The sequence below is a fragment of the Kwoniella dejecticola genome, chromosome 1, assembly GCF_000512565.2.
Source record: "Kwoniella dejecticola CBS 10117 chromosome 1, complete sequence".
Taxonomy (NCBI): domain Eukaryota; kingdom Fungi; phylum Basidiomycota; class Tremellomycetes; order Tremellales; family Cryptococcaceae; genus Kwoniella; species Kwoniella dejecticola.
The window spans coordinates 87,325-99,654 of NC_089301.1; the positions used below are offsets into that span (position 1 = coordinate 87,325).

Sequence of the window (12,330 nt, forward strand, 5' to 3'; positions counted from 1 at the left end):
GTGACCATGCCCTCAATGTCGAACCTCATGTCTATGCATCCATGACTGGCTCGCATGCGTGATGTTCTCTGTTCCATTCCAGCAGCTCTTTCAGTCTGCTTCGCTGCATGCCAAAGAATGAGTATAATTGCTCTGTTTCCAGAATCCCCTGCATGCCATTGAGATGCGGAAATGAAGCTAAAAATATAACTCGACAAGTGACGTAAATATCAAATATGGTGATTGGATCGTCGTCAATAAATTCAATCTGTCAAATGACCCATTCAAAGCTGGATATAACTAAACTTCACCTGAATCATCTGCTTCTCTATCGCTATCTTCTCTGGATCAGACCACCACCCGTCGTTCCAAGCTGCGCTATCGAATCTAGTCATTGATGAAGTAAAGTAAATTATAGTAAGGTGACGTGACGAATGATCGTTCACTACCTCTCGACCCTTATCCCAAAATCGTCCTTCCCAAAAATCAAAACGGCTTCAGTCACTTTCACCTTCACTTTCTCCCGGAGTATCATATCGGCAGCTTCGTTCAGCATGTCTCAGCCTCATGCTGTGCCAATACCTCGTCCGCCTGTGATAACAACCAACTCAGGTGAGCTCAAACATTTCCGTCCTCGTCCTCGTCCTCGTCCTCGTCCTCGTCCTCATATGTATCTTATCTTCATCTCGCAGCAGACTGACTCGTGATTCCCTTCATTCTTAGGCAATTTCCGAACGCGATCCCTGGCTATCTCACCTATAAACCGTCTCGGCTCACCCCGATCAATCTCTTCTGAGAGCTCTACTGTACACGGCTTCGTCTCTGGTTCTGGTTCTGGGCAAGATCACGAAGGGATAATCAGCTCGAATGATTATGCAACAGGAAGAAGATCTTCCGATATAGAAGCCGGCACTGGTACTGGTACTCATGCTGGGACGATACATGAGATTTCACCAAACTCTTCGAATACACCTCTTGCGCCTGTATCGCACCGAAGTGGGACGGTGAGACATAGAAAACACAAAAATAGGCATCATAAGCAACAGAGAGAAGAGTATAGGTGGCTCACGACGGCAGCAGGAGGAGGTACGGGGGATGAGCCAGGAGTGGATGTGAAATCAAGGAGGGATGAAGAGGCTTATGGCCATTTGAAGAATAAGACGAAGGTGACCGTGAGTGGACGTCGTTCCGGCTTTCTGGCTTTGCATATCGAGAAGTCTCATGTGAATGAACATAAGCACCTGTATGGAGTATCTGTCGAATCGGGTTCTGGGTCGATATCTTGGGTGATGATGACAGAATCAAAGCGGAGGACATGATCAAGAAACGAGCTGATTTCCATACATCGATGTAACGTCATGCTTAGGTCGTCGATTACTCGTCCAACCCGGATGAAGATAATACGAATCTTAGATGCGAGTTTCCCGGAGAACGTCTGCGGGAATGGCTCGACAGCGATCATGGGCAGAGGCAAAGGGGAGATGATGGGAAACCGACCGGCGTCAGATGGAGTGAGTCCACCTCAATATTGACATAACACTGCCATGCAAACAGAACAGCAAGCGGGACGTTTAGTTACGAGCCCAGTATTGACGTTTGGATGTTCTTGTAGTCCATATAGATGGTCTTAATTGGCAGGTTATCAAAACCCTCGTATTGCATTTCGGGTGAGTCTCAATACACGCAAAATCGAAATCATCCTCTGTGGCCATTACGCTCGCTGCCCGTCCGCTTTTTGCAGGCGACAGCGCTCGGGAAGGAAATACGTGGAATTGATTGCTGAGAATACCATGTCGCCCCACATAGTCTCCATCCACTAGCCGTCGAGGACGCATTACGAGCCACCAACACCCCTCGATCTAAACTCGATTTTTACCGAAACCACCTATACCTCCAAATCCTCATCCACCACACAACCCCGTCGGACGAGATCCGCTTGTCGATCGCGGCTGAAGAGATGGCCAACGGACGCGAAGATGGTTTGACCGATGATGAAAGTGTGATAGATGAACCGTTGCCTCCTTCTAATAAACGCAGTCGGTTCCGAGGAATTTTTGGTGGTGGATCGTCGTCGTCGATGTCGGCGGCTGAAAGGAGGGAAAGGGAGAACAATATTCCGAAATTACCTGAAGGTGTAGAAGGGGTGTTCGAACCTAGTTTGATCGCTCCCAGACATGGTGGACATCATGTGAGTTGGCTCGTGGCTTAATTTCCTCTTCCTCCTGGGAGCACTCAGTTTAAGCAGTCACATATCTGGATGTCAAGCTGCGAAGGAAGGTCTCGCTGATGCTGTTTACCGTGAATTTATAGACATTCGACAAACAAGCTCATACTCTCACAGTCAATGAGCTGAGCGCGAAGTATATGGTACCGATCCGAAGAGGAATACTAAGTCTGTTCATGTTGCGTGATGGTGAGTAGACATTCGATAGTTTATGATTCTGTTCTGAGAATACCCTTTCCTGATGAAGGGATTGCGATGTTTTCCTAGGAACGCTCATTTCGATGGACGCGAAGCCCACCAGAGAAGTACTAGCTCCGATATATCATCGATTGGAGGATGAGTCGAGTTTGTTGAGAAGATCGGGAGATGTTAGTATGTTGGCTCAGGCTATTTTGGATGTTGGTATGTCGATTCGTTTCATCAATTTACTCGTGTTCTCCACAAACGAGCCAATAAGTTAAACCCGTGCATCTAATTCTCAGCTGCGGATCTGGCTATTGAGGTGAGCGGTCGTGTATATGGTCTCTTATTCGACTCATTGGCTGACTCAGCGCGCGTATTTAGATATCGCAAACTTTCGAATCCGAGCTGCTCAAGTTGGAAGCATCCGTTTTGGTGAATCCTCAAGTGAGTGATTCATTTCGGTCCGAGATCTCCTGTCATTGCGTACTTCCAGCTGATCAATCCGCATTTTTAGATGGAAACGGTCCGACACTTGCACATCCTCTCATCCCAACTTATCCGTCTTCGTCGATCACTCACTCCGCTCTTACATCTATGTTACATCGTCCGAGACCAAGACGCCCAACGATCAGTCGCCGCCAGCGCGATGGTCCCAACAGGTACTCGAGCAGGAACCCCCGGTCTCGGATCAAACAATACAACCCACCATATGGGACTGAACGGAAATGCACACACTCATTTGGGATTAAATTTGACGCCTCAACAGAGTAACCAATCATATCATTTCGGTGGATCGGGTGGGGCAGGTGGGATGCCGATCTCTCCGACACCATCGAGGGGAAGTACCCCTATGCCTGGATCAGGCAGTCTGGGCAAAACCCATAATAGAGGATTCAACGATGAGAAACGCGAACCTTCGACATCGGGTAAAGAGGACGATGCGCAAAGTGTTCTGAGTATGTTCGGAGTGACTCCGACTCAAGCTACGCATGTTGGATTCTTCAGCCCGATGACCAAAGTGTACATTGGAGATGTGATTGATCATTTGGAGATTACCGTGGGGAGTTTGGATCAGTTTGTTAATACTTGTGATCATTTGACGGATTATGTGTTTGTAAGTGATCACTGTCAAAGAAACACCTCCCGATCTGTGTACTGCAGAAAGGTCTGCTAACTCCCAGCTCGTAATCTCCTTAATTGTAGAATGTCCTCAGTTTCCAGACTAATGAGTCTATGGAAAGACTGAGTATCGTGACTGTAGTTTTCTTACGTGAGTCATCGTTCGCGACTATTTTTTCTGTACTATGGCAGCTTCAATTACGAGATGAGCTTGGGCTGATTAAGGATTTGATTGGTCAATGTGTCTAGCCCTGACATTCATCGTGAGTCCTGAGTTGATTCATGTAACCAGGTTCTGTCTGAACTTGATTTTGAGATGAGATGAGATTTTGACAAACACCATGAATTAGGCTTCGTATTTCGGTATGAACTTTGACGACTTCGACGAACTGCATCAATCGGTCGTATACTTCTGGAAAGTCGCTATACCCTGTACGACGGCATTCTTCGTCATCTTTTCATTTGGATATCTCCGAGCTTTCGCGGAGACCTTGTATAGGAAAGTCAGACGATGGAGGTGGAAGAGGGCTATCGGTGGTGGAGCTGGAGCTGGTGGACGGATGCCTCCTAGAGGATACGGTACGGGGTCCAAGAGGATGTGAGGATATTGTCAACGCGTGGGCTGAGTGGAAGATCGATGATCAAGAAATGTCGACGTTTCAAATATGTAAGTAGTCTAAAATTGATGCATTGTACAGTACTTGACTGTAGACTACTAATATATCAATATTGACTAGTTTCCTGATAGCGTGTACTACACTAAATCTACTTATCCACTGGATGTGGCCAGCTCTGTGAAGCAAATGGAGGATATGAAGCGATAATGAGTGGCAAGTTACTTGCAGGTGTACAAGGTGTAAGACAAGGGTTGATTATGAAAATTCATTACTACTTAAGCCGCGAACCGGAAGTCGAGTCTGAAGGGGAAGTCAGACAGCATCAGCGTCAGAACGAGTCATGTTACGATGATCCCTGCCAAGTATGGGTAAAAGAGAAGCTATGACTTACCGCTTGTTCCCTACATCCGTTGTCGTCTTGAGATAATGTTGTCTCTCCTCCTCTGACATCGCTCCCCATACTCTCTCTCTTGTTCTGTTCCTCCACTTATAATACGCCCAAGTGCCCGGGTACAGTATGAACACATTGAACACCAATAACCCGATCAGACCCTTATTCGCCTTCTTATACCTCGGTTTATCCGACGCCTGATACACATTCGCTCCAATCATTGCTGAAGCCTGGACGAACATGTTATACAGACTTGCCGATACCGATCTGTTCTGGACTGTCCCCGCGTTCCGACTTGTCCACGCTACCTGTATAGCGTGAGTGTAAGGGTACGAGAGAAGTACCGTTTCGATGGCGAAATAACTCCATGGGTTGATCGGGTCTGGTAAGGCGACTAGGGGGATGAAACATGGTAACAACCATATATCTTCTGCTGCAGCTACGAATGATCGATTATTCGCCAATTCCGATATGGCAGTGATGAAGAACTGCGTAAAGATACTGATCACCTCGTAAGGGATCGATAACAGATTCGTCTGTACCGTTGAGAATCCCAATTCCTTGAAAGACAGTGTCAAGTAATTCCCAACAGGATATTTGGGGATACCGAATAACAGACCTAACGCGTAAAGTGGGTACATATCGTAATCGAGGACGCAGTTCCAGATCATCTTGAGTGTGAGTGCTTGTCGATTATGCATCCCGCCTTTACCCGGATCATCCCTTATCACCGCATTAACGATGATTTTCGATTCTTTCTCGGTGAAGTATCCCTTGGGGAACCATTTCGATTTCGTCTTCGCTGGAGAAGTGGGCATCAAAAAGAACCCTGCGATACCGATAGCTAGAGTAATTATCCCTTCGAAAAGGAAAAGCCATCTCCAACCTTCGTACCCGTGGAACCCTCGGAGTTTGAGGAACCCGACAGCGAGGAAATCGGTGATGATACCGCATATATTCGAGGACATCCAGAACCAAGCCAATCGGATTGGGAGGTGTCGACTGTCGTACCAGTAACTCAGGTAGAGGATCAGGTCGGGGATGAAACCGCCTTGAAAGAGGGCGATTAGGACTCGAGTAGCCAAGAAAGAACTTCGACCAGATAAGAAGAATTGAGCGCCCGAGACGATACTGAAGATACACACTTGAATGGGGATCCATCTGTCGGGCCCGACTCGTTTAGAGATCAGCTGAGAGGGAAGCTCGGCGATCAAGAAGAACAATTTTGATAAGGTGTTACCAAGATTCTAAGCGGAAATTCTGCAGCATTAGCATACTTTGACCTGTCTACCATGCGCTATGATGCGGGAAAAGCTCGACTCACATAGTCCGCTTGGGTAAGACCGATATCTTTCAGCAGACCATCCGAGTTGGCGTTACTGATATTACCTCGATCGATGTTCAAAGCTGAGAACATGACACAAGCCCAGAGCTGAATGGCAAATTTCGTCAATGTCGAACGTTGGAATATCAGGAGAGCCCAATCGAAAATTGACATACCATGATCTTCCAATCGATTTTTCGTCTTACTTGATGCTCTTCCTTGACCGTCCATCTGAAATTAGGATCGAACGCTTCAATGTTCTCCCAGTCGTCTCTTATGTACTTCGCCTTCAGCTCTTTGACATCGTCTCCATCCCAGATACTAGGTTGTGTGGCGATCTAACGCAATCATCATCTGTGAGCTTACGAATGAAGGGGGTGACGGCATAGCGGAAAAGCACTCACAGCATCCGGAGCATCTTTCGGAAGAGGCGGCCTCAACTTCAACGCCCTCAGAATAGCTGATCCCAAGGCGGACTCGGCTTTGTCGACTTCCGCCGATGACACCCCAACAGCAAGTGGCGGAATGGATCCGACTGTGACTTGTTCCTTCTTCCCGTCGTTGCCCAGATGATATTCTTCTGGCAGGGTGGTACTGTCCAAGGTCGATTTGATACTGCTATCATCTCGAGGAGAGCTATCACCGCTCGACTTGGTGCCACTCATCTTGCTCTGTCCGACTCCGAATCACGGAGGGGTTTTGATCATAGAATATGTCTGCACTATCGTATAGAGGGTATGGATGCCATGTATATATAGAATACGCACTCCCAAATCCTTCAAAAATCTCGTTTAAACCATTACCAAAAGTTAAAACTGGTAAGCTATGGCGAATCTGTTCCTCATCAACTCAAAAATTGGATATCGGTCATTTCCTGCGAGTGGTTTCTCGACCTCTGACTTCTTGGCATATTCGCTCACGTTCTCGAAGGCGTGAATGTCCGAGGTGAACAGGCGATTAGATTTTTTCGGCAACGTATGGTATGGACAGTCTTACATTACATTTCGCTGCTTCTTGTGGTCGAGTACGGTGAAGCTTGGATGTGCTCACGCCATTTCACCCCTCTATGGCGAGAGATGAGTCGGCGCAATACGACCGGAGTGACCGGTTGTGCTGCCATGCCCCAGTCGCCTCACTTCAGCTATGAAGCTGTGAGTCTAGATGGAGAGCGAGCAATTGTGAAAAATGTCACAGAGAGGATTATTCGGAATTCTAGGAGAATCATGTGGTACCACTCTGTCGGAATTGGCAACGCTTTGTGCTTATCTGACGTTTGATAGTGCGTTCGGGTGCCGAGAATGCGCTGTCGTGACCATTCGCAATGCTCAGATTGGTCAATTCCATATCAAAAGCTTGATCGTGCCACTTGGCAAGCCAAACGTGATCATTGCTCTATCGCTCTTCAACGGCGAGTACCGCTCTTCATCTATGTAAATTACGGTAAGCCTCTGATCACGCCAGATTAGCCCATACACGCTTTTTGCATTTGCTGGTAGCCATTAACGTCATCTGGTACCAAACTTCTTCGGATTCGTTTCACTATTAAGCATGTTGACCATGAAAGCTTCTAAGACCTGTCTCTCCGGTCGACGAAACAGCGGCTAGTCCCACCAAATGCGGGGCTTGGCGTGATCAGACGTGATACAACGCCGCTTTGGCCTATCGCAGATACCCGATTGCAAAGTAGATATGGTCTCGAAGACCCATATCGGGGAGATGCACTTATAATAACATCGTGACCGTTGCGGGACTGCTGGATACCCATCGCCACTCGCTACACATACGAACATCATGACGACCACCGTACTCGAAAGCATTCCGAGTCTACAACAGGCTACCGCGACCCTTCGACTCAGTGGCGGAGAAGAACAAGTAAATGCCAAAGATAACGAGCAGAAGGTCAATGCCGTACCTCCACCGGATTACAAGTACAAGAGGTTCTTGCCGACTTTCGATCGAGATACCAAGTACCCACCTTTGACCCCGTTCGAACACAAAGATCCCGGACTCGAAGCTCTCAAGCATGATAACCCTAGAGGATTCCTCGAGGGAGCGACCATCAACGCGCTCTCCCCAAGCTTCGGCTCAGAGGTCGAAGGTATACAACTGAGCAAGCTTGACGATAGAGGCAAAGCGTGAGTCTTGCCACTCCATACCGACGTTCGAGCGCTCGTTCGTGCAAAGGCTGATTCTGTAACAACATTGACTCAACAGCCAACTTGCCCTGTACGTGGCTCAAAGGGGAGTAGTCGCCTTCCGAGACCAAGACTTCATCGACCAATCTCCAGAATGGCAATTGAACGAATGGGGCAAGAGATTTGGTAGATTACATATCCACCCGACTTCTGGCGCGCCTGAGGGTATACCTGAGTTTCACCTGGTTTACCGAGATGGCGCAGTGAAGAAGGGTCTTGCTACTTACAACCCCAACAAATTGTCAAGCACCGGCTGGCACTCCGATGTCACGTACGAAGAGCAGCCACCCGGATTGACCACTCTTTTCCTGTACGATTCCCCCGCATCGGGTGGTGATACTGGCTACGTTTCCCAAGTCGGTGAGTCACATAACACAGCGTCAAATTGACGATAGAGGAACTATCACTGATTCAGACGTGACCGTATTGTCAGAGGCGTACAGACGACTTTCTCCTCAATTCCAAGCGTTCCTCGAAACACTCTCTGTCCTTCATTCTGGAGTCGCGCAGGCCGACTTCAGCAGGAACGGAAATAGAGGAGGCGTGGTCCGACGAGAACCCGTCGAAAACATTCATCCTCTCGTTAGGAGACATCCTGTGACAGGGGAGAAAGCTCTATTCGTAAACAAGCAATTCTCAAGGCATATCATCGGCTTGAAGACCGAAGAGTCTGATGCCATCCTAGATTTGCTATAGTGAGTGACGACAACGATCGAATGCTCGTGGCTGAACTGATGAATTTATCTCTCGTATTAGTACCCATATTGCACAGGGTCACGATTTCCAGATCAGAGCCAAGTGGAAGCCTAAGACCGTTGTCCTATGGGATAGTGAGTTGGCTGTATGATGGTCTCCTGTCTTTTCTGCCGCTTATGCTTGATACCCCACAGACCGAATCACAGCGCATACCGCTATAGGTGACTATTCTCCGGAACGAGATGGTTTCAGACACGGCTCTCGGATCACTCCGCAAGCTGAACGACCTTTCCTTTAGGTCCGCTGTATCACACTGTAGCTATGTCGACTCCTATTGTAGTGTAAACAATCACTATGTAATCGATATATCCGAGGTACAGTATGTAAGTATATTTGTGTACAACACAGATGTTCCAGTAGCTATTCGATTTGATCTGCCCAAGAATAGCATATCCAATAATCTACCATGTGCCTTAGCTCTTTTACAAGCTTGATGACGCAGTGACAGTGACAATCTGATCGGTCAAGCCAGTGCTTCTCAATTGCCAGTCCCACTTCCTCGCCTCGTTAGTTACGAGTTCCGCCATATTCATCATGCAAGCGAAATACTCGGCAGAAAGCTTTCGATCTAAGGGGGAGATCTGAATGGTCCGGTCATAGCCGAGAAGGGCGGTTGCGCCATCATTGCTAAAATATTCGTCACCGATCTTCTGATCATCAGACTGCCAATAAACCCTACCGTCCGAGAAGCCACATATCGCCAAAGAGTAGTACAACGACAGCACAAGATCTTAGCTCTCAGAGTCCAAGGTCAAGGCGGTATATCGCAGTCTCAGCTGCTGAGCATGTGATCAACGGATAATCTCAGATTACGGAATAATTTGAAAACGCCCGATAGATACGTGATTGATAACCACGCTTTCCTCTCGCTTATAATGAGCTCTGATACACCAAAAGATGCTACAGTATCGTGTCCTGCTGTGCAACGATATGGCAAGCGATAAAGGATAGTAAGCTTTGCCTTGATCAGGCACTGCAGTAGTGGAAATGATGCCCAGTTTGTTCGAATAATTGCGCCATATCTTGCGATCTGGCTGTGACTTCGTTGAGATTGATTTTGCTTTGCTACATAGTGTATCCGGAATGTATATAAAGTATCAGAAGCGAAGAAATGCTTGCGATACAACTTCCTTACTCGGCAGATAAAAGCTTCCTCAAAAGACGCCTTCCACCATACTCCCTCTGTGTACGAAATACGCGGATTCATTCGAGCAATGGCTTCGCCAACTCTGACTGAAAAGGGGTCATCTACACCCCCCGACTTAGAGATGACTTCTGGTCATAACGCAGATCTAGGTGTCCCTGAATTCTACATAGACGGCAAAGTCAACTTTGTTGGTGAATTAGGTGGGAATGGTGCACAAGCGACTATCCAAGATGTTTCAGGTGCTCCAGTCGAGAGCGTCAACCCGCTTGGATACTCTGTAGGATGGTGGTCTGCTTTGTTCTTGAACATCACCATGTTGATTGGGACGGGAATCTTCTCATTCCGTGAGTGATCTCCACTATGCTCGGTTGTCGCGGTGAAGGTTGACCTTGACTCGCACACGCCCAGCTTCGAGTCTGCTCAAGTCCCTCGGCTCGGTCGGTTTGACCCTCCTGTATTGGCCCATCGGCCTTGCCATCTCCTTGGCTGGTATATCGGTATACCTAGAATTCGCATCGTATTTCCCTTCGCGGTCAGGAGCGGAAGTGGTATACCTGGAACAGGCATTCAGAAAGCCCAAATACTTCTTCCCCGTGGCTTTTGCTGTTCAGACTGTCATCTTGTCGTTCGTCAGTTCAAACGTAATCGGTAAGTGACTCGCTTGTGCCAATACATTTGGAATAGAGGTGACACTTTATTGGAATAGTCGTTGCGGAATACATTTTCAGGATGACGGACCATACTCCCACTGATTGGCAGTCTAAGGGAGTAGGTATTGCTGCCTTGACAATTATTCTCTTGCGTAAGTCTGCTTAATCCGGGAACCCTTGTGGTAGGGGTACCCATACTGATAAGCGATGTAGCCATCTGGTTTAGCACCACTTGGTCACTTCGATTATCCAATATCTTTGGTGTAGCCAAAATCATCACGTTGCTCCTGATTATTATTCCAGGATTGGCAGCCTTCGGAGGTCATTTCAAACAAGTCCCCGAACCAAAAGCCAATTTCCAGAATGCCTTTGAAGGTACCCGTAATAATGGATACTCATTGTCGAACGCCTTGGTCAATATCATTTTCTCGTACGGTGGATATACCAATTCTTTTAACATGGCGAATGAGATCAAGAATCCGATCAGGACCATCAAGAGAACTGCCAATACTGCTGTGATCTTCGTGGCGATTTTGTATATCTTGACAAACATTGCTTACTTCGCCGTCTGTAGGTCCATCTCCTCCTATCCAGCCGCACCGATAGCTTTCACTGATCAATTTGACTCCAGTGACCAAGGAGGAAATCAGAGGATCGACCCAAGTTACAGCTACTCTCTTCTGGTCCAAGCTTTTCGGCGAAAAGGCCGCGATGGGATTGACCATACTTCCTGTTTTGAGTGCCGCAAGTAATATATTGAACTCCACGGTAGGGCATACAAGGATGATCCGGGAGATCGGTCGGTACGTCCAACGAAGCCTTATGCCGCGCTACATCGCTAATGCTTGTCTCGATGCAGACAAGGGGTTTTACCCTACCCCAAGTTCTGGGTGACTACGAAGCCATTCGGTACGCCCACAGGCGCATTGATAGCTGTATGGGTGGTCTCTTTCATCATCGTGATTGCTCCTCCAGCAGGTACTGCTTTCAACTTTAGTAAGAGTGGTCCCAATCACATGATATGATGTTTTGACGCTCACGATATCGATGTGATAGTCGTTGCAATCCAAAATTACCCCTCTTCGTTGTTCTTGGCCTTGATGACTTTCGGCTTGTTCATTGTCCGAAGAGACCGAAAGAGATTGAACCTCCCTCAACCAGAATACCGAAGCTGGACAGTCGTCGTTCTGTTTTTCCTGGCCGCAAATCTGTTCCTCATCATTATGCCCTGGGTACCACCTGAGGGAGGCATCAGCAACAGCTCTTTCGGCTTCTTCTATGGCGCCTCATCTCTCACTGGTCTCGGGATGTGAGTATTTTACTATAACGTCGATATCAGTGACTTGTGCTAATGAGTGCGGTGACAGTGTGTTCCTATGTGCCCTGTATTTCGTTCTCTGGTCCAACATCTTCCCCAAACTGGGCGGCTACCAGTTACGACAAGTCGTGTTTACCTTACCTGATGGGTCTGTTTCGCATAAACTGATCAAGATTAACAATGATGAGGTAGACATCTGGGATGCTAAGCATGATCCTAGCGGAAGATCGCTCAGAGATTTTGAGGAAAGAGCTTAGGCGATGTGATATCCGAAGGGCGAAATTCAGAGGGAAAGAGTGACAAGGCGACAGAGGACTGACTGATAGGTGCATCGGGCTCGCGCATATCAGGTTGCCGAATCATACGAGGCGACAATTAGGAGTGTATGTGATAAATCGCATGCAAAGAATAGTAGATCCTAGTTCTG

At 47.6% G+C, this 12,330-nt stretch overlaps 4 protein-coding genes across 4 annotated transcripts; 3 read left to right on the top strand and 1 right to left on the bottom strand.

Annotated features, from left to right (window-relative positions):
- Window positions 1-533: 533 nt before the first annotated feature.
- Window positions 534-4,107, top strand: I303_100034 (uncharacterized protein; the record flags this gene model as incomplete). The annotated part of the gene is made up of 13 exons (XM_065968041.1): window positions 534-591; window positions 703-1,151; window positions 1,346-1,490; window positions 1,592-1,646; window positions 1,786-2,167; window positions 2,290-2,392; window positions 2,471-2,605; window positions 2,686-2,705; window positions 2,768-2,830; window positions 2,901-3,500; window positions 3,590-3,656; window positions 3,755-3,768; window positions 3,856-4,107. 13 exons carry the CDS (start codon window positions 534-536, stop codon window positions 4,105-4,107), a joined length of 2,343 nt encoding a protein of 780 aa, XP_065824113.1.
- A 290-nt stretch (window positions 4,108-4,397) lies between these two features.
- On the bottom strand, window positions 4,398-6,502 carry I303_100035 (uncharacterized protein; the record flags this gene model as incomplete). The annotated part of the gene is made up of 5 exons (XM_018403412.2): window positions 4,398-4,422; window positions 4,514-5,760; window positions 5,838-5,945; window positions 6,014-6,175; window positions 6,242-6,502. 5 exons carry the CDS (start codon window positions 6,500-6,502, stop codon window positions 4,398-4,400), a joined length of 1,803 nt encoding a protein of 600 aa, XP_018266066.2.
- A 1,126-nt stretch (window positions 6,503-7,628) lies between these two features.
- I303_100036 (uncharacterized protein) lies at window positions 7,629-9,026 on the top strand (the record flags this gene model as incomplete). Its single annotated transcript, XM_018403413.1, has 5 exons — window positions 7,629-7,972; window positions 8,052-8,392; window positions 8,466-8,727; window positions 8,789-8,862; window positions 8,923-9,026. 5 exons carry the CDS (start codon window positions 7,629-7,631, stop codon window positions 9,024-9,026), a joined length of 1,125 nt encoding a protein of 374 aa, XP_018266067.1.
- A 976-nt stretch (window positions 9,027-10,002) lies between these two features.
- On the top strand, window positions 10,003-12,160 carry I303_100037 (uncharacterized protein; the record flags this gene model as incomplete). Its single annotated transcript, XM_018403414.1, has 8 exons — window positions 10,003-10,279; window positions 10,344-10,583; window positions 10,642-10,737; window positions 10,799-11,155; window positions 11,217-11,388; window positions 11,445-11,581; window positions 11,642-11,894; window positions 11,953-12,160. 8 exons carry the CDS (start codon window positions 10,003-10,005, stop codon window positions 12,158-12,160), a joined length of 1,740 nt encoding a protein of 579 aa, XP_018266068.1.
- Window positions 12,161-12,330: the final 170 nt, after the last annotated feature.